At 41.7% G+C, this 27302-nt stretch overlaps 1 protein-coding gene across 1 annotated transcript in view; it reads right to left on the bottom strand.

Annotated features, from left to right (window-relative positions):
• The window catches only part of VWA3B (von Willebrand factor A domain containing 3B), a 288159-nt gene that overhangs the window by 13222 nt on the left and 247635 nt on the right, over positions 1-27302 (bottom strand). The window contains exons 30-33 of the mRNA XM_073614648.1: positions 26077-26163; positions 13141-13262; positions 4340-4432; positions 3235-3400 (exon numbers count right to left, since the gene is read on the bottom strand). Coding sequence (XP_073470749.1) covers positions 3235-3400; positions 4340-4432; positions 13141-13262; positions 26077-26163 — 468 coding nt within the window. The remainder of the gene's footprint in view (positions 1-3234; positions 3401-4339; positions 4433-13140; positions 13263-26076; positions 26164-27302) is intronic.

The following is a 27302-nucleotide window of genomic DNA, read 5'->3' as shown; positions in this document are numbered from 1 at the left end:
TGAAGAGACAGAAGGATTTGAGGTAGCCTACATCCATAGAAGATCTGTGGTTAGCTCTCCAAGATGTTTGGAACAACCTACCTTCTTTCAAAAACTGTGTACCTAGAAGAATTGATGCTGTTTTCAGGGCAAAGGGTGGCCACACCAAATATTGAATTAATTTGGATTTCTCTTCTGTCCATTTATTTTCCATGTTGTTGATAAAAATAAACGATTAACACTTCTATTTCTGAAAGCATTGTTAGTTTACAGCATCTGCCTAAAACTTTTGCACAACAGTGTAGGTACAAACTATATCAGGGCGATTATATTTTCAACAATATAAATAGCAGCATCTTATAGAGTCTTATTTTTTCACATATTTATGCAGTCATGTTGGAACAGAAAGGGGCCATCCCCAAACTGTTCCCACAAAGTGTCTTGGTATTCTGACGCCTTAAGAGTTCCCTTCACTGGAACTAAGGGGACAAGCCCAACCCCTGAAAAACAACCCCACACAATAATCCCCCCTCAACCAAATGATTTGGACCAGTGCACAAAGCAAGGCCCATAAAGACATGAATGAGCGAGTTTGGGGTGGAGAAACTTGAGAGTCCTGACCTCAACCCGATAGAACACCTTTGGGATGAATTAGAGCAGAGACTGCAAGCCAGGTCTTCTCGTCCAACATCAGTGCCTGGCCTCACTAATGCACTTCTGGAAGAATGGTCAAACATTCCCATAGACACACTCCTAAACTTTGTGGACAGCCTTCCCAGAACAGTTGAAGCTGTTATAGCTGCAAAGGGTGAACCAACTCAATATTAAACCCTATTAACTAGGACTGGGATGCCACTAAAGTTCAAAGGCAGGTGTCGCAATACTTTTGGTAATATAGTGTATATAAGACTTCATGAACATTTGAGCTCCAACGCTGCTTTTACAGGCGTTTAATCTTTTTTTTTTTTCTCTGCCTCTAAACTCCCCTCCATGTTAACCTAGGTGTCCATGTACAGTACACTATGGACGTGGACGTTTACAGGAGTTTAGAGGCAGAAAAAAAAAATTAAAAATGCCTGATGAGCCTAAACACGCACAGGTGTCTAAATGCACATTCATGCTAGGTGCTTTTAGCACTTGAGTGTTTTTCATTTCAATGGCCAGAATAAATTAATATTCCAGCCAATGAAATTAATAAACACCAAAGCCTTGATTAGCCAACACTCTTGAAAAAACATGGCCTGGGAGCGTTTTTGCAGTTGCTTTTCTCTTGCGGAAAAAAGCATTTAGAAGAGCCCCAGTGTGCATTAGGCCTTAATGTTTTATGAAACGCCAATTAACATATAAAGCAGATAATACAGTGGCCTCACTTATCAATGAACTAACACACACTCTAATACCACAACTGGTTAAGTACACATATATAGGAAGTTATAGAAAAAAAGGGGGTTTCTTTACCTAACAAAAATGAACAGACAAAATACTAATGTGGACCCTGCTCATTAAAGTCACCAATCTTAGCTAAAGCCTCGTACACATGATTGGATTGTTGGCCAACAAAACCGTGGACTTTTGTCCGAAGGGCGTTGGCCCAAACTTGTCTTACATACAAACAGCAAGGAATTGTTGGCCAACAAATACGAACGTAGTGACGTACTACGTTGTTTTTCATCTCTTTAGTGCCACCCTTTGGGCTCATTCTGCTAATTTCGTGTTAGTAGGAGTTTGGTGAGTGTTGATTTGCACTTTTCATTTTGCGCTTTTCATTTTGCACTTTTCAGTTCGTTTCTGAACGTCCGTTCGTCAACCAGACATGTTGTGGAATCGGAGGACATAACCTGTTATTTATTATTGGCCTTGGAGTTATTGCTTTGACATTATTTTTTTGGTTGAATAATGATTTGTTTTGTTATATTTTCTATATTTTTGGATGCACAGAATGCACATTTTGTTTAAGTTCTATTGGCAGATAGCATGTCTAATTTTATTTGTTTTTTTTTTTAATGCACATTAAAAAAAATTGTGTAGAATAATACTTGGCTATGTGTTTTACTTCAGATGACAGTTTGGGAGTAGGCAGTTACATTTAAAAAAATACAATGTAAAATTGACAAGGGACACCAACATAGTTGTATCTTTGATCTTAAAACTACAGGATAATGGTGTTGTGGTAACTTGCCCAAATAAAAAAAAAAAAAGCATAATAATATTATTCTTGATATCACTAGAAAAAAAAAAGCATCATAATATTATTCTTGATATCACTAGAAAAAAAAAAAGCCTTTGAAAATTTGTTTGCAATATCTCCATCAGTATCACCAGCAAAGCAGCTTCATTATTATCCCTTTAAAGAAGAAGAGAATTGTGCGCTGCATTTGGAGATTTCATAATTTGCCACGTCATGAATGTTAATTCTCCATTACGAACGCTAGTTTACAAGACCGACCGCTTCTGGCTCATCCTTGCTTCCGAACATGTGTGTTTGTACTTTGGACTTTTGTCCGACGGACTTGTCTGTCGGATTTTCCGCGGACAACTGTTGGATGGCAAGTTTTATAATTTTCTGCGGACAAATGTCTGTACACACTCAGAAAATCTGACAACAGACATTTGTCCGCGGAAAATTTTAAAACCTGCCATCCAACATTTGTCCGCAGAAAATTCGACAACAATTGTCTGATGGAGCATACACAGTCGGATTTTCCGCCAACAGTCTGTCATCGAACATTTCCCGTCGGAAAATCCAATCGTGTGTATGAGGCTTTAGATTTTCCTGCTTAGAACATGTTCTAAAGCCTCATACACACGATCGGATTTCAAACAAACTTTTCTGTGGATTTCTGTTCAAAGGGCGTTGGCCATGAACTTGGTATGCATATACACGGCAGGACTTTTTCAGCCAACTTTCACCAAATCACGTGGTTTTTCAGCTCTTTACCGCCACCCTTTTGTCAACTTCTGTATTGTTGTCTGATCTTTTGCATTGGTTCTGAGTATGCGTGTTTGTACTTTGCACTAAAGTCCGATAGATGTGTGTACACACGATTGGACTAGCCGACGTAGGACTTTTGTTGCAGGAAGGTTTGTCTGTTTGCACAGCCAACATTTGTCCGATGAAAACCGAAAAAGTTTGTCCGATGGAGCGTACACATGGTCGGATGTTGCCTTAAAGCAGGTAATTTGCATGTTTGTTGTCAAAAAGTCCGATAGTGTGTATGGGCCTTAATATTCCTCAATCATCCATATTTCTCTTACCTAAATGAAACGTGCCATTCTCATCGTTCCTGGCAATGACTGGCTGCCCAACCCATCGCTCTTGGCATTGCAAGATGTATGCAGTAGCACGCTCATACTTGTCAGGATTTATCAGGTAAACTTGTTCTCTTGGAGCGATTGCTTCACTATCATCATAGTATTGTATCTAATAATATTAGAAGTAGCAAAAGACATTTCATTTTAAAATCCAGTTTTACTGAGGAAAAAAAAAAACTATCAGCTTTACATCAACTGCATACATTATAAAACCTTTAGCAAACCTATTGGCAGAGTTTCACTTAGTAATGCTGTTTAGATATTGAAACTGACCATTCTAGAGCACCTGATTAGTGATCAAAATAATTGGGAGGTTGTGTCTTTACTATATTTACATGCTTTAGTTCCAGTAATGTATTAATGTAAATCGCTTACATATGTATATTTGCATTTGGACTCTTGCCCTGTTATACCCCGTACACACGAGCAAAAATTCCGCCAGCAAAAGTCCGATGAGAACTTTTGGTCCGAAAATGCGACCGTGTGTATGTTCCATAGGACTTTTGCTGGTGGAATTCCAGCCAGCAAAGGATTGAGTGCATGTTCTCAATTTTTCGGTCGGAAAAAGTTCCGATCTGAAATTCCGATCGTCTGTACCATTTCCAACGCACAAAATTCCTATGCATGCTCGGAAACAATTCAACGCATGCTCGGAAGCATTGAACTTCATTTTCTCGGCTCGTCGTGTGTTGTACATCACCGCGTTCTTGACGGTCGAAAGTTCAGCGAACTTTTGTGTGACCGTGTGTATGCAAGGCAAGCTTGAGCGTAATTCCCTCGGAAAAACCATAAAAGATTTTTCCAACGGAAATTCCGCTCGTGTGTACGTGGCATTAGTTGTCCCTTTTGAAGAAAGTTGGAATATTTGGCTTTGTCTCTGCAACCATATCATGCAGGCAGTTTTCTGCATTCTGTTTAAAAGGAGTACACTGCAACATATTTGTATGTCATAAGAACACAAATGTTGCACATTATGAAAGCTTTTGAACCTGTTTGTATTAAAGCCCATTGTGGTGAAATGAGTGCATGGTGTCAGTTTTGTCCTTACCGCCACTTTAAGATCAGGAGTACATCTCACAATAAGTCCTGGACAGTAGCTCCCAGGAAGCAAAGGGTGTGGTCCAATCACATGATCACCTTCCTATAAGTACAATGAAATTTAAGTTGGTTACATTTTATAATGTATTAGTAATGTCATTATATGTGACAGTAATTCAATGCCAATTTAAAAAAAAAAAAGTGAAATGTAATACATGATTGGTTGGAATAAGTTTATGCTTCCATTGACAGTAAGCAATGTTTACAATATCCTGCCAGCTCAAGAATGCCTATACAAACTCAAGGACATTTTTAGGGTAATGGCAAATCTAATTCATTTCATGTGAAAAGAAACATCAACAACATGAAAAGATATAAAGTGCCTTGAAAAAGTATTCATACACCTTGAAATTTCCCACGTTTTTTCATGTTACAGCCAAAAACGTAAATGTATTTTATTCTGATTTTATGTGATAGACCAACACAAAGTGACACATAATTGTGAAGGGGAAGGAAAATGATAAATGGTTTTCAAAATGTTTTACAAATAAATATCTGAAAAGTGTGGCGTACATTTGTATTCATCCCCCCGAGTCAATACTTTTTAGAACCACTTTTTGCTGCAATTACAGCCACAAGTCTTTTTGGGATGTCTCTACCAGCTTTGCACATCTAGAGAGTGACATTTTTGCCCATTCTTCTTTGTAAAATAGCTCAAGCTCTGTCAGATTGGATGGAGAGCATCTGTGAACAACAATTTTAAAGGTCTTGCCACAGATTCTCAATTGGATTTAGTAAGGTCAGGCACTGATGTTGGACAAGAAGGCCTGGCTCGCAGTCTCCGCTCTAATTCATCCCAAAGGGGTTCTATCGGGTTGAGGTCAGGACTCTGTGCAGGCCAGTCTAGTTACTCTATCCCAAACTCACTCATCCATGTCTTTATTGACCTTTCTTTGTGCACTGGTTTGCAGTCATGTTGGAACAGGAAGGGGCCCATCCCCAAACTGTTCTCATAAAGTTTAGAGCATGAAATTGTCCAATTGTCTTGGTATGCTGATGCCTTAAGAGTTCTCTTTACTGGAACTAAGGGGCCCAGCCCAACCCCCTGAAAAACAACCCCACACCATAATCCCTTATCCACCAAATTATTTGGACCAGTGCACAAAACAAGTTCCATAAAGACATGGATGAGCAAGTTTGGGGTGGAGGAACTTGACTGGCCTGCACAGAGTCCTGACCTCAACCTGATAGAACACCTTTGGGATGCATTCGAGCAGAGACTGAAAGCCAGGCCTTCTCGTCCAGCATCAGTGATTGACCATCCGACCGTGTGTACGCTCCATCGGACAAACTTTTTCGGTTTTCATCGGACAAATGTTGGCTGTGCAAACAGACAAACTTTCCGGCAACAAAAGTCCTATGGTGCAAAATCCTATTGTGTGTACACAAGTCCATAGGACTTTCGTCCAAAGTACAAACACGCATGCTCAGAACCAATGCAAAAGATCAGACAACAATACAGAAGTTGACCAAAGGGTGGTGGTAAAGAGCTGTAAAACCACGTGATTTGGTGAAAGTTGGCTGAAAAAGTCCTGCCGTGTGTATGCATACCAGGTTCATGGCCAACGCCCTTGGGGCAGAAATCCACGGAAAAGTTTGTTTGAAGTCCGATCGCGTGTATGAGGCTTTAGGTTAAATGTTTGTAATTACAGCGTATTTTGTGGGTACAAGGGCAGTGTCTAACATGTGCAGTAAGTACTGTGAGATGGCTCAGACTCTCGTTAACCATGGCCCCCTAAACCATGCCCAGTAATCATTAAATAGCCAGGCCCAATGTTTACTGTGGCACGTGAAGCACACCACTCTCATTTTCTGGTGGGCCTCAGTGTCTTATTCCACACCTGACTCTTTGTATGCTATGCATGAAAGCAATCCTGACTCTTTTACATAATAAAATGTAAATACAGATACTAATACTGCAATATACTTCACAGTCTCTTTTATCTGCATGGCAGTGGTGTATAGTTAACAGCCTGCAATTTATTGAAATATACTAAAATATGCATTATACAACAGTTTAAATTTCTTCCATTAAGGATGCTTTTAGTCCATTATTCTGAACACTGACACAAGAGGTGCAAGGTAACATTAAAAGTCCCCACGGAGTAGGAAATGGCTGCATCATTATCCAAATGTTCCTGTTATCACAAAGAAAACTATTTAAAATTCCACTGATGGATTTTGAAAGTTTACTTCTTTTACTTTACAAGGATATTATGTGGAGAGTATTGCAAGATAGATTGACATTATAATTTTACATGAAAAAAATGTTAAAAAATAAAAAAAAATTTGACGAAAGCATTCACCAGAAGGCACACGCAATTTTATATATTATCATAAAGTGTGAGATGGATTGACATTATCATCTTACATGAAAAATTGGTAAGAAGGTAAAAAATAAGACTAAAGCATGCACCAAAAGGCACACATAATTTTATATATACACATAACCAAAAGCAAGCTGATTCCAAGTCAAGGAAGGATTTGGATGCTTCATGGATTCAGGTTATTGACAACTCATAGCGATGAGTACAAATCACCTAATAGGATCAGCTATGATATATGGAGGTCGCAGTAAGGATTATATCCCTCTAGTGTACAAGCACTATGTGCAGGGGACTATTAGGTTGGGGGGGGGGGGTGCCTGTTAGCGGAGGGGTGCAGATGGGTGGCTGTCAGAAATAATATCTTGTTAGTATCTCTAACAGGAGATAGCAAATGCTATACTGGGAAAATATTCTTTTGCTTTTATTTTTAAAAGATTAGGGACACTTTTCAATAAATCAAAACCATGCATGTCCGGTATAAAAATCATTGAATGTTTTTTGTCAGTTTTCTTTGTTCACAGACAAACAGTGTTTTGGAATTTTACCAGGGGTTTGCTTCCACATCCACAATGTTTATTAATCCAATGAATATAAAATGTTTTAAAGCCTTTCATCATTATTGGCTTTTCTGTCTTCCTGTGAAAGGTGTTGGCCAATGGCTCTTCCACCAACCAGCCCAATGAGGAGAATCCGATGTCAGTGACATATGAGTGTAGAGAGGAAATCACTGTAAAAGTGGCTAATTTACAAGAGCAGTGGAACATGTTCAAGAAGTTGTGAAATGCAGCAGTTTGGGGACAATGAGTGCTCAACAGAGGATAGGACAAATGTATGGGGAATGTTTACAGATCCATGATAGGAATTGTTGTTCTGCAAAAGCTGGTAGGGGTAGGTCATCCAGCTTTGTAACAAAATTGCAAATACTTATATTGCCTATATGGAAACACTCAGATTGCCATTGCTGACATTGGCTTCTGAAGTATAAGGATAAAGAGTATACTAATCTTGACATTTGTTCCAGGTTAATTACTTAGAAAGTATTGAAGACAAGGCACCACCACAACATAAGCAGGTCAACAATGGCAGCTTCCCTATATCACACATGCCACATATTTTCTTGAAGTCTCTAACACTGGGACTGGAATAATGTGAGCAATTGGACAAGGCTGATAATTCAAATCTGTGGCGTGCACAATACTGTGGTAATGGCACACATAGTAAACAGGATGTAACCTCAAAATATCGAAACATGATAGAAAATGAGTGCTTGATCTGTGTGACCACACAAAAACAGTGGCTACCAGCACCCCTTTGTGGGCTCTGCCTTCTTCACCTCACTTCTAGGCACTCTTCCTGCATGTGACATGTGGACTTTGTTTGCCCCAATTTCCCACTTTCATATACACTGTGTAGTAGCTTGTGAAGTCCCCACACCTCGCTTCCTGACATGCAAAATGCAGACTCTCCAAAGATTGTGCCTTTCCCCTACTCACTTCCTGACAAGGTCAATGCAGATTGTCTGTGGACACTTTCTCACCTCATGTTCCGGGCTGCTTCATGCAGGCTGTCTGTGGACTCCACTTTTCTCTACTCTCACTTCATGACATGCTCCTTTTAGACTGTCTGTAAACTTCTCTGGCCCCATCTGTCCTCACACCCCTTCTTGCACCTTCCCTGAGCCTACTATATTTACTGTATGTGTCATTAAAGAAGTATCGCCACAACGTAAAATATGTGTTGGATGCCCCAGGGAACCAAGTGCATGTAGCCCTTAGTACCAATCAGATATGTGCTGTGGTTGAATTATATATGCTAATTTTTATATGTTTGTGCTGACCCCTCTCCCTGCTGTGCTGAATGACAACACTGCCAGTGAATATGTAATTAGTGCTATCAATCAGCAGGAGAGCCCCCAATTTTGGGGATCAAGTAGTTAAAAAGATCCTGGATCCCCCAGGACAAGATGCTATAAAAATAGACCTGAAAGGTTTCTACTGCTGCAGAAAATGTATATGCTGTAGAACGGTGAAAGTAAACAATAGAGGGGTGACAAGTATCACCAATAGAGACGATAAAACCTTTGATATAAAGGAGTTTATTACATGTAACCCCTCGTACGTGGTATGCTTGATGTGGTGTCCCTGCGGATTATTTTATGTGGGGAGAACTAAGAGACTTCTAAAAGTTCGCATAGCAGAACACTTAGCGAATATAAAGAATGGATTTAGATTTCATAGTATATCTCTACACTTTAAAGAGAAACACCATCAGGACCCCTCTTTGCTGCGATTCTGCGGGATCAATGTTGTCTTTCCATCTTGGAGAGCTGTGCACAGGCGCTGTATAGGGCTTTCTGGCATTTGATTGACATGAGGGATAGGAATGATTGTCGTCCCGTGCAGCCAATCCCTTGAATAAGTCAGTTTCTGACGAAACATGTCGGGGGCGTGGCTGTACGGCAATCATCACCAGTGACGTGTGACGCTAGAAGCCGGACTAGGAAGTGGTGATTCGATACTGTGGACAAACACCGAGGAGGGAGTGAAGGATACGATATAACGCCTGCACACCTCAGGTCCACTATGACCGCAATCCAACACTGTGTTATCCATTAGAAATGCTTGCTGTGATTCTGAGACTTTGCTGGCTTTGTATTTTGTGAAATGTGAGTGTAAAGGTTGAAGATTTGAAGTGTTTGCAATAAACTGGTTTATACTTTTTTACACTATTGGAGCACCTTTATTATTTTACATGTGGAGTGATCCTTGCATACACATTTGGATATCTCGGATTGTCGATTTAACCCTTTCTGTGTGGTTGAAAAGCGTTTTGGCCTGACATGCAAGTGTAGGCATTAGGAGTCGGTGAGTGCATTTCTTAAGGGAGTGGAGTCACTAACACTTTGGTGTGATGGATGGAATAAGAAGACACTATAAGTCAAGGACTATTTGACATTATCTTTATGGACTTTTTATTTATATTATCGTAGATTCATTCACGTATGAGATTTACTTGTCGCAGGGTGGTTCAATTGTTCATTCATCATACAGTTTTTCACAGTTTTGTTGAATAGTCATTTTGGTTATAATTAAGCGCCACTGTTTTTTTTCCCTTTAGTCACTATATTTTAAGGATAAAAACACTGCCCACAGTATTTATAAAATATTATTTTTTGTAGCTTCTCTTACAAAGTCCTAGTTTCTAACTTACAATTTTATTGCTTTTTATGTTTTTGAATGTCCTTGAAAAAGAAAAACAACACACATGAAAACAAAACACATATTAACCTTGACAGCACAAATAGGTAATCACAGAATTGCCTGAGATCTGATATATTCTCCGCACAAAGATGGAAAAAAATAATAATAATATATAAATAAATATATATATATATATCTATATATAGATATATATATATACACAGTATCTCAGCACACAGCCATTAATGTATAAACCGCTGGCAACAAAAGTGAGTACACCCCTAAGTAAAAATGTCCAAATTGAGCCCAATTAGCCATTTTCCCTCCCCGGTGTCATGTGACTCATTAGGGTTACAAGGTCTCAGGTGTGAATGGGGAGCAGGTGTGTTACATTTGGTGTTATCACTCTCACTCTCTTATACCGGTCACTGAAAGTTCAACATGGCACCTCATGGCAAAGAACTCTGAGGATCTGAAAAAAAGATGTGTTGCTCTACATAAAGATGGCCTAGGCTATAAGAAAATTGCCGAGACCCTGAAACTGAGCTGCAGCTGTAGCTGCAGCACAGTGGCCAAGACCATACAGAGGTTTAACAGGACAGGTTCCACTCAGAACAGGCCTCACCATGGTTGACCAAAGAAGTTGAGTGCACGTGCTCAGCGTCATATCCAGAGGTTGTCTTTGGGAAATAGACGTATGAGTGCTGCCAGCATTGCTGCAGAGGTTGAAGAGGTGGGGGTGGGGGGGGGTCAGCCTGTCAGTGCTCAGACCATACGCCGCACACTGCATCAAATTGGCCTGCATGGCTGTCGTCCCAGAAGGAAGGCTCTTCTAAAGATGATGCACAAGAAAGCCTGCAAACAGTTTGCTGAAGACAAGAAGATTAAGGACATAGATTACGGGTACCATGTCCTGTGGTCTGATGAGACCAAGATAAACTTATTTGGTTCAGATGGCGTCAAGCGTGTGTGGCGGCAATCAGGTGAGGAGTAAAAAGACAAGTGTGTCTTGCCTACAGTCAAGCATGGTGGTGGGAGTGTCATGGTCTGGGGCTGCATGAGTGCTGCCGGCACTGGGGAGCTACAGTTCATTAAGGGAACCATGAATGCCAACATGTACTGTGACATACTGAAGCAGAGCATGACCCCCTCCCTTCGGAGACTGGGCCACAGGGCAGTATTCCAACATAATAACAACCCCAAACACACTTCCAAGACGACCACTGGCTTGCTAAAGAAGCTGAGGGTAAAGGTGATGGACTGGTCAAGCATGTCTCCAGACCTAAACCCTATTGAGCATCTGTGGGGCATGCTCAAATGAAAGGTGGAGGAGCGCAAGGTCTATAACATCCACCAGCTCCATGATGTTGTCATAGAGGAGTGGAAGAGGACTCCAGTGGTAACCTGTAAAGCTCTGGTGAATTCAATGCCCAAGAGGGTTAAGGCAGTGCTGGAAAATAATGGTGGCCACACAAAATATTGACACTTTTGGCTCAATTTGGACATTTTCACTTGGGGGTGTACTCACTTTTGTTGCCAGCGGTTTAAACATTAACAGGTGTGTGTTGAGTTAATTTGAGGGGACAGCAAATTTACACTGTTATACAAGTTGTACACTCACTACTTTACATTGTAGCAAAGTGTCATTTCTTCAGTGTTGTCACATGAAAAGATAGGGAGGGGTGTACTCACTTTTGTGAGATACTGTAGACAATTACTTTATTTTCTCTCTACGGAAAATATGCCACACTGCAAGCAATACTGTGACTCTATATTTGTATATATACTGCAAAAAGCTTAAATCCTTGTTCAAGGTTATTCAGAAGACTAGGCAATTATGACGTGAGTAATCTTGAAAGAAGTATGGCCTTTCTGAGAACAAAAGCATCCCAGCAAAAAATGTGCTGAATACTCACAGCACTTGTGGTCACAATCTATAGATTTGTACTTAGTTCATCTTTTCATTAAAGACTGCATAAAGTCAGTCAATTATACCTACTACGTTATTGTTTTATTATGCAATTAGGTTACTGCTTAAATTGTCACTTAATATACCATTACGTGTTGTGTATAAAAGCGGAACTAAAGACACTTTCAATTAGGTATTCCAATTACGTTTGCCTGTGTATAGGGTCAATATATGATCATTACTTGTTCATACCATATTATACATTAATGGTGGTTGGTGTTAATCTAAATATTGTTTTTTAATAGTACACATAGATAATGATAGGTTATTTTATGTATTAAGCATGATAATAATTAATGTATGGATGTATTCTCCATTTTAGTAATAGTTAAGATGGCCGCTTCAGCTTATTTGATAAACAAATTCTTGGGGACTTTCCTGGTATTTGGAAAATAGGGTGATATGTCAGAGGGTGATTTGTCATTGGTATGTCATGTGTATGTAGTTAAGATAAGGAGATGTCCCATGTACACATGTTGCTTTTGATAAGGAACCCTTTAAAAAGGGCTGTGAAAGGCATGCTCTCAACAGTGACAAAATAAAATATTGATTTGGGACTCATATAGCGTCTGAAGGTTGGTTGATTTCACAGATTCCTCACAAAACAAGGAACTTGAGATTAAGATCTCTACTCACCTTTCGGTTTTTCAGGTGGACCTGATTGGAAGCTCCATGCAGCCCTATGGACAGGTGGATGTAAATGGAACTGCGTTCTTTTATGTTTTTGTGGACCTAAACGTGACAGATCAGAGGTAGCCTGATGTAAACAAATAGCAGAGTTCCTTTACATACAGCCACCCATATAGCTGTAACGGATACTCCTGTCACTGCCAGGCACAAACAGAACAGGCATGGATGGACATCTTTCCCATTTGGCTCTGATTCAGCAGGGGATCTGCTCACGCAAAAGATAACTAATAAAAAACTGCAACCAGGCTGATTTTCATTGCAGAAGAGACATGCAGTATCTCTTCTGCAATAGCAAACACCTGCCTGCTCAATGTCTTCTACTGAGTGCACACTGAGCTGCATACGTGGAGCTCAGCATGCATTTCCAGCACACTCCGGCTGTGGTGGAAAGATGGACTTCCGTGTGCATGCGCGGGATGACAATCAGGGGGCTGAAAACCTGGCACCCCAGAATAGCCAGGGAGAAGATGACAACGACCCGTGAAGGACTTAAATGCTGCATCATTGGAATAAGGAGGTATTTCTTTCAGTTTAATTCCACTTTGAGTGCTATTATGATGTTTACCTTTATCTCCTTTATGTAGTCATCAGTATCACTCAGTATTTCTTCCCTCTGTATCCTTGCCACCTCTCCAGAGGTTCTCTGGACAAAATAGGTGAGATCACCACAGTCATGGATAATAAATCCTAAAATAAATAACATTTTCAAACCATGGCCAAAAAATAAAGGATTTTTGACTTGCCTGTAAAAGCTTTTTTTTTAAATACAGTACAGGACACAGGCATAAAATGACTTAATTATATGCTGCTGCCTCCAGGAGATTGGACACAGGTAAACAGAGCTGTCAGGAACCCCATATAACCCCTCTCACCAACAACAATCCTCAGGCCCTGTTGACACCTGGGCCTCTTTTGGACGACAAGCTGCACGCAATGTGATTTGATTTGCTAACAATCGCTGCAAAACTGCAGTGCGTTTTAGGTGCCATTGAAAAGAATGGCACCTGAAATTATGTTTTGAGATCATGGGCAGAATCCCAAAATGCTCAGGTGTGAACATGGCTTCAGTTTTTTCGCAAACAATAAAACAGTAACAGAGGCAGAGGAGATTTACCACTCCAACAGATTTATGGTAAGTCAGAAATCTTTTATTCCTGATCGTACAGTACATAGTGCATAATCTTAGATGATCATGACATCCAAAATCAGTGACAGACAGCTGCTTGTAGCACCTTATGGCTGAAGCCAACAATAGAATTAGTTCCAATGTCCACCCTACAAATCTGTAAACAGGTGCTTGCTGAGGAAAAGCCCAAGAAGCACCATCAGGTCTGGTGGAGAGGACCTTAACAATAAAGGGTGGAACAGAATGTAAGTCAGGGGTGCCCAACCAGTGGCCTACGGAGCCCTCTGATGTGTCCCGCTACCTCCAGCTCTGGGATGGAGGGTTGGCAAGTCCAGATCGTGGGTTGCTGACCCGCCATCTTAGAGCATCAGTGTTGTGAATGAAGCCAGTGGTGGAGGAAGCGAGGGGCTGCAGAGCAGAGCCACATAAGCCAATGCTTCCTGTATAGGACTGGCTCCTGTCATAGGCAGAGTGATAACAAATGCACTCTGCCTGGGACAGCAACAGCCGGCAATACCTAAATATAAAACTGTTATTAAAGGTAAGTTTATTACTAAAATCAGTGTGTTTATATGTGCATATTGGTTCTGCAGTGGTTACTGGGCTGCTTTCAAACTGATCAGCGGGTGCAGCGCAGTGCACCTGTGGGTTACCTGCACTGAGCCATAGACTTCTGTTATCTCGCCTTTGGGATTCTTTTAGAACATGCACTACTCCTTCAGGATATAATAGAAGTCTATGGCAAAGTGCAGATAACCTGAAGAAAAGTTACAGGTGCACTGTGCTGCACCCAAAGTGGGTAAACCTCAGAGCATCAGTGTGAAAGCCCCTTTCATGCAATCGGTCCAACCCAATCAGGCCCTCCATACACCTCTATGGAGCGGTCAACCGATAAAACATAAGGGGATCCGTCCCCTTCCGTCTGGGCAGATCAGATTGTCATCCAACCGCTCTGCTCATTGTGGCCCGCGACCAGTTACCAATTTGCTTAAGTGGCCCTCACTCTTCAAAAGGTTGGGCACCCCTGATGTAAGTAATAGACTTGAACAATGACCTGACAAATCCAACTACCTATGGTGGAATGAGGAGCAGAATGACCTCTGTGAGATCCCTCAGGAAGGACAAAGAGAGCATCCATAAGTTTATAGGAGATCATAGCTGATAGGTTAACACATGCAGCATGAACCACATTCAAGCAGTGATGAAAAATCTCCCTAGGATGCTTACCCAGGTAGCAAGTAATTGTGCTGAAAGTTTGAAAATGACTTGCTAAGCTCTTGCTAGACTTGCCAAGCTTCACAAGTTTGTTGCACAATTACAGCAAATCTGCATTGCATGACTCCACATCAACTTTCTTTGCAAACATTCTGCAAGTCTGCTGCAAGTTCTGGTTCAGTTATGTTGTGTAATAGTTATCCCACCACAGAGGCCACTGTGGGTGAATTTTCATCATTGCTCCCTGCTGTGTGTAAGGTTTTTCTTTAATTGGTGCTGGAGCGTGGTGTGCAGAGAGGTGAGTGGTATCCATGAGATCTGATATGGAGTTCAGAGAGGTAGAAATCAAGGAGTGACTAACCCTAACACTGTATCCCATTAGTGAAGCACAATTCGGAATGTTTTATTTTTCCTTGTTTATATGCTAGGAGCTCACCTTAACCGCTTCAGCCCCGGAAGAATTTACCCCCTTCCTGACCAGAGCGTTTTTTGCGATTCGGCACTGCGTCGTTTTAACTGACAATTGCGTGGTCGTGGGATGTTATACCCAAACAAAATTGATGTCCTTTTTTCCCCACAAATAGAGCTTTCTTTTGGTGGTATTTGATCGCCTCTGCGGTTTTTATATTTTGCACAATAAACAAAAAAAGAGCGACAATTTTGAAAAAAAGCAATATTTTTTACTTTTTGCTATAATAAATATTCCAAAACATATATAAAAAAATGTTTTTTTCCCTCAGTTTAGGCCGATACATATTCTTTTATGCATTTTTATTAATATTTTTTTTTTTACTAGTAATGGTGGCGATCAGCAATTTTTATCATGACTGTGACATTATGGCGGACACATCGGACACTTTTGGCGCTATTTTGGGACCATTCACATTTATTCAGCGATCAGTGTGATTAAAAATGCACTGATTACTGTGTAAATGTGACTGGCAGTGAAGGGGTTAACCAGGAGGGGGTGCTGCAGGGGTTAAGTGAGTCCTAGGGAGTGATTCTAACTGTGGGGGGGCTATGTGTGACACGACACTGATCACCGCTCCCGATTACAGGGAGATGTGATCAGTGTCCTGTCACTAGGCAGAATGGGGAAATGCTGATGTAAACAAGCATTTCACCGTTCTGCCTAGTGACAGGACACTGATCACATCTCCCTGTAATCGGGTTCTTCCTCTCCGTGAGACAATCGCGGGTATCCCCACAGACATCGAGTCCGCGGGACCCGCGGTCGGACTCACGGAGCTCGCGGCGCGCCTGCTATTCGGACCTAGCGAGATCATGTACATTAACGTGATTTCGCGTAGTGCAGCCAACCTGCCGCAGTAAAACTGCAGTGGCTGGTCCGCAACCGGTTAAACAAACAATAGGCCACAACAGGTCTAGTGGCACTTTTAGGAGAGGAGAATGAAGTGGAATGTGACTTTCCATAAACGATCCATATGTTAAAGCCTTGTCAGGCCAGCTGTGGATTTTGATGCAGGTGAAGAGAGTGGAACAGGAACTGCCATTAAGGATTTGTATACCAAAGGGCCAATAGACCTGTTGTGGTCTTTGTTTAAGGTGAGCTGCTGGGGCACACTCCTGGTGGATGCCTGGATGGTGGGAACAATTGTGTTCACAACTTTCAAGAACTGTTTTTTGAGCATGTGATCTTCACATCTCATCACTTTTTCATGCACATACACTTTATTATTTGGGACTTGTTTTATTGTTTTTTATGTAAAATCAGATGAATACTTGCTTTTGAGTCCAGCACTTGTTTCACATATGATCGCATATTATTATATTTTTTTGTTTTTTTCAATTAGGGATAGTCATTTATGAATATTTGTCTTTTTGCTGTTTAGCTTCTTGAATTAGTGCACTTTATCACTGTTTGACATAGTATTGCATATTATCGCATATTACTGCAATTTGTGTTTTTTTGTTTTTTTTTAAATTAGTGATAGTCATTCTTGCATACTTGTCTATTTTTGCTGCTTAGCTTCTTGAATTAGTGCACTTCATCACTGTTTCACATATTATCTTATATTACTGCAATTTTTGTTTAGTTTTTTTTTTTTTTTTTTTTTTTATTGTATCATTTTTATTATTTTTGAGAATGTGTTCTTTTTCATATTATAAATGTTCTTTTTTATGTTTTGTTAAATGTTCACCCTCATAAAAAAATAACTAAGATGTAATCCAATGTTAAATATTGATTTTTTTCAAATATTTAATTAAATGTTTTTATAAAGATCAGTTTTGTCTTAATGCAATATTCAGTGAACTGAGGTACATTTTTAGGGAAATGGTAAAAGATAGGCAAAAAAAAAAAACTTCAATGAGAGCTTTTTTTTATGTTCTTCAGCCACTTTGGCTTGGATTTTTCTGACAATTCACCTCTCTTCACTTATTAGTGAATAGACCTGATAAAAGCAGACACTTGGACAAACAACAAGAAAAACTAGTGGCAAAGATATTAATGGAAGATTGAGGGATTATATAGGATTGCTGCCACCTAAGTACCGGTCAATCACCAGCATAGGTGTGTGTAGCCTATTTATTAGGGTGTGCACCCCAAAGATCAAACACACATGTGTTTGTGTGTGTTTATATATATATATATATATATATATATATATATATATATATATATATATATATATATATATTGTAAGATTGGGGTATCAGACTCAAATGGTAGGTGCGTTGTCAGTGAGTACTCCAGTACACAACTGTATTTTTAAGGGCCTGGTAGCCCACTTTTATTTAAAAGCACGGAAAAGTTCACAAAGACATCAGTAGCCCACGCAGGGGGTTCCACCATTACTGTATCTTGCACACTCAATACTTTAGCCTCCTGGCGTACATTCTTGCCATATGACTGATTCCGGCCTTTAGCCTAGGCCTTAGGTCTGCTCCTCAGACCCAAAAGAGTTTCCTAGAGTGAAGCTCTCTCCTAGCTTACTCCTGCTGCTCTGTCACCAAGTACGTCTGCCTCCTGCAGCTTCTGACTCCTCTCAGAGGAATGGGAGCCCACCTGACTCCCATGCACAGACTTCCTGTCTGTTGGGTGGAACCCTGAGCCATAGCCAGGTCACAATTAAATAGCCCAGCACACAGCTGTGCAATCAGCGTGCCTTTCTCTCCAAAATCTGGCGTAAACCAGCAATCTTCCAGGTAGCACAGGGTCCTACTGCCACATATCCTCCCCCCTTGTTTCGAACCGGAGGGAGGAACACATAAACCCGTCACCAAGAATGGGACACCTCTGTGCCAGCCATTAGCTGCGTAGGCCCATTTCTTTTTCCGGGTATGTTTCCACCAGCACTTCACCTTGGCACCTCTGTGCCAACTATCAGCAGTAGGAGTCCTAATCTGCCCAACCTTTTCTCTAAAGGGGCACTCCACCCACATCTTCTTCCGGGTGTGCTTCCACCAGCACTTCTTCCTGAACCGTGGGCTCCCACTAATCTCTCTATCCCCTCCACCTTCTGGCCACGGGATCCTCCTTTTTCCTCCCACAGACCTACTCTCCTGGGACTGTTGGGGACCCACTTCCATGAAATCTGTCAGGAACTGACCCCTCTCACTACCTGATGCAACACTAACCAACAACATCCGTTTATCAGGTTCACTGACCCCTGTGTGGTTACCCTTGGCAACCAAATCATCTGAGATCAACACCACATACTTCTGTTTAACCTCAATAGCAATGTTCCACAAGGGGTTATTCAACTCAATATTATTATCATCAAGACCTCTTGTCACTTTGTTTGCTAGGACAGTGTCTAGGGAGGGACCATCTACAGGCAAGCAGTTACTCCCTATGGGACATTCCCGCAGTTTCACATTGCTCCCTGTTGTCCAACACTCCAATAGCGACTGTCCTACCAACGCACATTTTTCGCCACATTTTTCCACACCAATCTCTTTAACTATTTCTGTGTCCATTGGTACCTCAACCAATACCTCTGAGCTGTCCGATAGTGCTCTACAGTGCTTCTCATACACTTTTTTATTACAGTTACCAACACTGTCATTTCCTGTCAAAGTGTCTCCGGGTACCTCAAACTGCACCTCCCTGCGAGTGATGGATTGAATTCCCACTACTGCTGCGTCTTTTCCGAGCCCTTCCTTTACATGAGGTCTAGCGGGTGAGACAGAACACGCGCCATGTACCAACCACTGCTCAGCTGCACCTCGGACCGCACCAGCAGGAATGCACCTCATCACACCAGCATACGGAGAGACTTCCACTATGTCTATCATTTTTGATTCCTCTAGCAGTTCCCCTGAACGCCTTCCGCACATAACTGTCGCTGGAAGCACTCTCGCAGAGAACTGCGAGACCACTTTCCGCAAAAGTAACCAACATTGCAGTAACCAATTTTTATCAACATTGCTTAACATCGCCTGTACCACGTGTCTCCACTGATTGGTACTACGCAGTACCAGGTCGCCCATCTGTGGTGGATACATGCAGGTATACAGCGGAAAGGTTTTCACCAATTCCAACAACATCTCAGTTATTTCTAGACATGCCACATCTAAACACAGAACTCTAGGGACTTTTCGCTTACTAACGACGTGGAGGGGCTCATTTGCTAAGGCTTGAGAGGCCGAGACACTCAAAGAGACTTCCACCTCAGAGGCCACTGACAAAACTTGCGGCTCCCCATGAGCACCGCTAAATGCATGTGTCACACTCATCGTCTCATTTTCAGCAACACTGAGCCCTTCCAAGTCCCTATCTATTATCCCATCATCCTGACACTCAACATTACTCATCTCTTTTGCTGTGGACAAAACTTCTGCTATATATGCGCCCTTTTCCGATCCTTCCGCCTGGAGGGGGTTAAGTTCTGCAACAGCCAACGCACCTGTGTCTACTGGCTTTGCAGCCTCTCCATTTGTCACAGCAGCAATAGTGTCCAGCTTACTATTATCTTCAGAAATTTCTTTCCACCACGCTATCACCTTAATGGCGAGACTATCCCAGTCTATCCTGTCTGTGCTCCAGTCATCAGCACTCTGTAGTACTGCTCCCTCTGCCCATGGAGACACAGGTGGACAGAGTGGTTTAGCAGCAGACAATCTGCACCAGTCACTGTCACCCACATCAGATTGTGATAATTCATGCGCCATCAGTTGAGCTATTTTCCCATCGTTTTCCACCTGAGCAGTATCAGAGCTGTCCGGGAGCCCCGTCGGCTCCAACACTGGGAGTCCTCCTGAGATTTCCTGGGACAACTCTGCTGCACTACCTGTGGTTACCATGGGAGACACCAAACCATCAACATTGTCAGTAATACACTTTTCAACATCATCATTATCAACCTTCCTGCCTTGTATAGGCTGTGTTATCACATTAGCAGTTTGATATTGTAGGATATTTAGTACATTGCTTTTCACCTCATGTGAAACACACTTGTCAGTCGGTGCGGCGACACAGTTGTCCTGGGAAACTCTGAGCTCAGACACCATGAGCTCCTGGGTGGTCTCCAGGGACACCTCTGCTACACCTGCCATGGTTGCTAGGGGCAACGGCACACATTTCTCAGTGATCACCCCTGACATTTCTGGATGCAATATCACATTTTTAATTGCTTTAGCAAGCAACATATCTTCATTTTTACCACTTGTCTTCCTGCTAAACAATACACTGCCTGAAGACAAGTCCTTACCAGTCCTCAAGCTTGCTGCAGGTTCAGCTTCAAACTGGGCTTTGTTACTACACAGGGTATTCACTTGCAAGTCTCTGAAAGCAATTTTTCTCACTGGACTTATTCCCACTTCACAGGGAATAGTCCCATAACCAGTCTCTCTCACATTTGTAACTGCAACAGTCTTACCATTACATTTGGAAGGTGTTGAAAGCTTCAATTGAGGGCGTTGTCCCTTCTTTGCTGTGCTCTCACAAGCTAATGCCCCCACATGGACACAGGGCAACATTGCATCCTTCTTGGATTTTCCAACATCCCCTGCAGGCCAAACAGATTTTCTGTTGCCAGGGGTAACAGCAGACTTACACACATGGTCATACCCCTTGCAGGATGCTGGATACTGTGCTCTCTTCTCTGGGCTGACCACTTCACACAAGCAGCCATAACTTGAAACCATTGATTTCTTGTGCTCTCCATCACCCCCTGCAGGCTGAACAAAATTTCCTTCACGGTTGCCAGGGGTGACAACAGACACTTTTGCACAAACCTCTTCATTTAGAATTTGAGCCACATCTCCGCTGTAGCTCCTCTTTTCTGCAAACAGACTTTCTCCGGTTGCCATGGGAGACCACTTTCTCCCTGTTGATCTTTTCCAGCGCTCTCTAGATTGGATTGCTCCTAGGAAATTGTCGTAGTCATCTCGGTTATGATACATCCCGCGGTACACCTCTTGGTACTCCTCCATCAAAAAAGGTTGCACCAACTCAACCCAGCGACTTTTAGGCCATCCTCTGTAGGAAGCAATCATCGCAAAATCATCCAAAAAGTCTATAACATGTTCAGAAGGCAGCATAGGCCGTATGAAGTCAGCTGTATGGATTTCTGCTTTGTTGCCATGGACAACCGCACCCATCTGCTCACTCTTTGCACTAAAGGACGGCTTGCTTTCCTTTTTCCTTTGCTCCAGTGCGGCCAAATGCATCTTGCACCAGTCTGGGGCTTGTTCTGTCGGTAACAACCCCTCCAGCCACAAGGTTCTGTCTCTCATCTCAGCAAACATCGCTTCCTTTTTGCGCTTTGACCGCCCCATCTCTGCAGTCAGGCACACAACGCTTTTTAACACAGTTCCTTTTAACACAGGAAAATTTTGCGTACCGTCTCTTTAAGACTTGCAAACAGCACACTTTCACATGCAGACTCCACTGGTTCACATGAGCCGCTCCTCACAGCATTGCTGCAAAACACAGTTTCTTGCTACTCACTGTTTTTGGTATGCGAGGATCTGGAACTCTTCCAAATCTGCCCGCATTCTCCACCATATGTAAGATTGGGGTATCAGACTCAAATGGTAGGTGCGTTGTCAGTGAGTACTCCAGTACACAACTGTATTTTTAAGGGCCTGGTAGCCCACTTTTATTTAAAAGCACGGAAAAGTTCACAAAGACATCAGTAGCCCACGCAGGGGGTTCCACCATTACTGTATCTTGCACACTCAATACTTTAGCCTCCTGGCGTACATTCTTGCCATATGACTGATTCCGGCCTTTAGCCTAGGCCTTAGGTCTGCTCCTCAGACCCAAAAGAGTTTCCTAGAGTGAAGCTCTCTCCTAGCTTACTCCTGCTGCTCTGTCACCAAGTACGTCTGCCTCCTGCAGCTTCTGACTCCTCTCAGAGGAATGGGAGCCCACCTGACTCCCATGCACAGACTTCCTGTCTGTTGGGTGGAACCCTGAGCCATAGCCAGGTCACAATTAAATAGCCCAGCACACAGCTGTGCAATCAGCGTGCCTTTCTCTCCAAAATCTGGCGTAAACCAGCAATCTTCCAGGTAGCACAGGGTCCTACTGCCACAATATATATATATATATATATGTGTGTGTGATGTATATTACATATACATACACATACAGACACACACACTCTTATGATAGAGCCGGTACAGTGAAAAAGAAGTACAGTAGCACTTCATGAATGGCAGAACTGGTCAGAGGGAGATATTTCCCATCTTCCTGCCTGCACACAGAGCGATAATGCTAATGCGCTTGGGGTGATTAGGGTATGCCCAGGCACACCTGGCACACCCCCTGCGCATGCCTATGATCACCAGTTAATTGGCAAGAAAAAAGAAGCAAGCAGCGCAAATCTATAATCCCACAATCTGGTGATAGTGAACCCACTGCTATGAACCTAATCCCTTACTGTACACATGTGAAATGCATTCTATCCAACGATCATGTATGTTAGATGAATTCTTTTATGCAATGGATTGAATGTATTTCACATGTGTACAGTAAGGGATTAGGTTAATAGCAGTGGGTTCACTATCACCAGATTGTGGGATTATAGATTTGCTCTGCTTGCTTCTTTTTTCTTGCCAAAAATGGATACTTGCATAACTCTGGCTACAGACTTGTGGGGCTTGTGCTGTAGACTTGTGGGGCTCTTGCTATAGACTTGCAGGGCTCTTGCTATAGACTTGCGGGACTCTTGCTAGAGACTTGCAGGGCTCTTGCTGAGACTTGCAGGGCTCTTGCTGACACTTGCAGGGCTCTTGCTGAGACTTGCAGAGCTCTTGCTGTAGACACACCACTGCAAATTTGCTCTTGCTAGAGACTTACCACGCAAATCTGCTACAAATTGGAAAAGTGTTAACTAGAACTTGTGCTTCAAGTCCTCTGCAAGTGTACAACTTGCCAGGGAAGATGTGCAGCAAGTTCACAAGACTTACAATTAAATACTGCTACGAATGTGTGGCAAGTTATCCTTGCTATCTGGGTAGGAGCTAGACAGGGGAGGGCAGGATGATGTCCTGGTTAAGGTAAAAGGAGTAGACCACCTTAAGAAGAAAAGAAGTCTTAGGTCTCAGGACAACCTTATCCTTGTGCAGCATCAGGAAAGGCACCTTACACAAAAGGCTGACAGCTCTGATACTTGTCTAGTGGAAATGATAGGAAAACCACTAAGTGAGTAAGATTAGCCAAGGGACTATTCCAGATACATTTGAAATATGCTCAGAATGTGTACTGCAATCAGGGACGGAGCTTGATGCTCCACCCAGGTCAGAATCAGACAGATACATGGGATGGCCAAGAGTCCACTGGTCCCACACAGGGCATCCTTTTCAGGTATGATTCTACAGACCAGTTTTGCAGACCAGTATTTGAGCTGGAGGACCCTACACATCTGAATGGACAGAATACCTAATCAGAACATCTGCTGGAGGGAATACCCAAAACCGTCCACGCAATACTCTTAAGGCCTGTACACACTATACGAAAATCGGATGGAAAAATTCGAGCTGTCTGCCGGTTTTCGGATCGTTAGTACGGTGCTTTCGACAGCTGATTTTGCTTTTTCGTCAGACAAAAGCTGGATGTGCAGACAATAACATTTTTGTTGGACGTGAACACAACGTCCGATTTTCGTTTCATTAGTGCGGTTTTCGTACGAAAAAAATTGTAAGCGCAAAACTACGCATGCTCAGAAACAAAAGAATACATACAAAATTATTCAACACATTACCTCACTTCTGACGTATTCTGTTGTACGTAAATTTTGTTATTGTGAGTAGCCTCTTCACTTTGGACATGAGACTAGCATGCCACTAAAAAGGGACGTTTGGTCATCCGAAAATCTAAGTGTGTGTACGAGGCTTAAGGCATTTGAATGAAGTGCTGGAGGATAGATAGGTATATGAGAATAGAAGCATGGTCAACGGCTATACTGCAATTGTTTCAACAAATTCCCATGGAAGCGAGGCTTTAAAAGGAGATTAAAGTCTCTTGTCCACTGCAGAGACCTGGTAAATCTAATAACAAGGAGTCGACAGAAGGAACTGCTTATTTTTTTTTTACTTCTCATCTATGGGCTATTGCTGGCAAAATTATTTCAGAGGTATAAATACATTTTCAGGATGTGGCCAGTCACTATGGAAAGCTTCCTCAACTAGAGAGTGCCTGAGAAACGAGAGCTTATGAGCCTTCTTGGAGCCCTTTCTGGTAACTTTAGGACAGATGGTCTTTGGAGAGCTCAGTTTTAAACAGGAGCAAACCTCACACGCCAGGACAGCTATAGCGTCTGAGTATTTGAGAATCTATGTGAAGCAGCCTTCTCTCTTGTAGATTCTGCAAAAGTAAGTGCACACTATTCCGCTTCACATTTTAACACATCCGCCTCCATTTCCTGTAGTAGGGCAGGAGCCAAGATAGAAGAAGAAGGAGAAACTGAAGCGTGCCTCTTAAGGCCCCTTCGGCCCAGCATTTCCCACAGGGTGGTGAGCTTCCCCATAAAATCCACCAAAGTGACCAAAAAGTTTCCCCGTGAAAAAGGCTCCATTGTCCCAACAGTTGTGCCCACTTGTGTAAAATGGCAGTCCAGAGAGCAGAAATTATAGCTGTCTCAGTCTGAAAATTGCACCTGATCTAGTCCAGGTCCAGAGAGGGGCAGCACTGAGTTGAAGCTGTGAGTAAGCCTGACCCACAAGCAGGAACAGGCATAGACACAGAACTGCGTAACAGGAGAAGAAACGGTTATAGCATCTGACAGGGCTGCAACACAGGATGCCACTGTAGAGACTTCTCTTCTTCTCTCTTTTTTTTAAGTAACAAAGACTAGCTCCAACATAAAAAATGAAGAAAAACACAGTCTAAAGTATACACACCGAAAGGCAAGATCAGGATTGCCTGAGGCACAAAGAGGTAGATTTAAAGGGACAGGTCCTTCCTCACCAAATGGAGGAATAATAGCAATATTTTAGAGGGAATGGGGCACCCCCATTAATTTGCTTTGAATGAGCATATTCCAGAAAGGGATTTTCAGGGATCGTCACTGCCCTGGACCAGTATAGCACCCTGCAATTAATTCAATGCACTGCACAATGTGCTAAGGAGGAGTTCCTAATGCAGGATATAGTGCTCTGAGCAACTGTGCTGGTTTGTAGTTAGGTTGTAGCAATAAAGTTCACATTTGGAACATGTTACATGTTAAATTGCAGGAAATAGAACATGTTCTATCTCCTGCCCATTACCTAAGAACACTAGCAAAAAATTGAGAATTGGTGTGAGTATGTATGTGCCTTGACAGTTCTGTTTGCTAGTGTCCAATCATCTAAAGGTAGAAATTTATAACCAAATCATCTGCAACTATGCCTGTGTCCTGTACAATCCAAAAATGTGTTTTAGGTTTTTAAAGCTAGCATTGACATTAGAGCAGATTGAAATGTTTTTGTGAAATGGTATTATCCAAAAATGGCAATGGGCCAAAAGATTGGATAAAGGTATCCAACAAACATCTCTCTCTCTATATATATATATATATAACATTGTTGTAATTGGATGCTTTCAACCAGGATACCTTAATCTGGTTCTTACACAATTTTACATAGTTGAGAGGGAAATGTACATAACTTTAAAATACAACCTTTTCATGCAATCTAAACTAACATGATAAACTTGCATTGAAAAACATTATTTTAAACTATGTTACAGACAAAGATCTTTGTTCCTACCTTCTTCATACCATCCATTGTGAGAGCAGACAGACAGCACCTTTTGTCCAGGAACAACTGGCTGCATAGCATTGACATCTGTGTTCACTGGGGAAAATGATATGAATATTACAGTTAAGAGGTATTACAAATAAACCAACTAAATATACATCCGTTTCTTTTAGAACCGTTCTGTATAGTTTCTTTTCTCTTTTCTCTGTTTCTTCTCTGTGACTATATCAGCTTTGATATTCTACAAGTGATTTGGTTTCCTGTAAATCTTTTCATTTGGGAACCTAGACAAGGTATATTCTGTGATATGAATTGTCTGATGTTTGTTGTTGAAATATGACCCTGATGTGTAATATATTTTATATGTACCGAAATATGCCAACTGTATAATGTTTGCTGTACATTACTTACATATGGCAATGAAAATCATTAAAAAATACTCCAGTATATGTATACATCAGTTTCTAATCTGTTTGGGTTTTTTGGGGCAGTACAGAACTATTAATAACACCTACTGAGTAGTTAAACTGTATAATAACAGCAATATTCCGAAAAGATCCATAAACAGAAAACATGAAATAAAGTGAAACTCATAATTTATGTTTGTTTTTAAATTAAGTTTATAAGTCATTACATTAATTTTATATATACAGTATTTGCTCATTTTACTAGTCATATAAAACCATTGTTTTACAAATAAACACCTAATACAAAGAGCCCCATGACACAAGAGTCATCAAGAATTATGGATCATCTACTGAGAGAACACAGCAGAAAATGTTTAATTTCAGAGTCTCTGGAGGGAGGGATTTACTAAAACTGGTGCACTCAGAATCTGGTGCAACTGTGAATAGTAGCCAATCAGCTTCTAACGTCAGCTTGTTCAATAGAGCTTTGAAAATAAAACCTGGAAGCTGATTGGCTTCTATGCAAAGCTGCACCACATTTTGCACCATGCAGTTTTATTAAATAACCCCCTCTGAATCTCTATCTCTCATTGAAACTTTATGGTGAGCAGGGATTGAGGGGGCGGGGGGGGGGGGGTCGGATGAATCGCTGCTCTAACTTGTTAGTCACGTTAGTAAATGAGTACATTTCAGCTTGAGCCTTTTCACAGAGCAGGTAATAATCTCCATAACTTTACATAGTTGGTAAAGTTGACAAAAAAAGGCCCCAGTCCATCGAGTTCAACCAGTGTGGGTGTGGGTGTGTGTACCTATTAATATCTTTGCCAC

Source organism: Aquarana catesbeiana, linkage group LG02, assembly GCF_042186555.1.
Source record: "Aquarana catesbeiana isolate 2022-GZ linkage group LG02, ASM4218655v1, whole genome shotgun sequence".
NCBI lineage: Eukaryota > Metazoa > Chordata > Amphibia > Anura > Ranidae > Aquarana > Aquarana catesbeiana.
The sequence above is the reverse complement of the archived record's forward strand: the minus strand, read 5'-3'. Positions and strand labels throughout refer to the sequence as shown.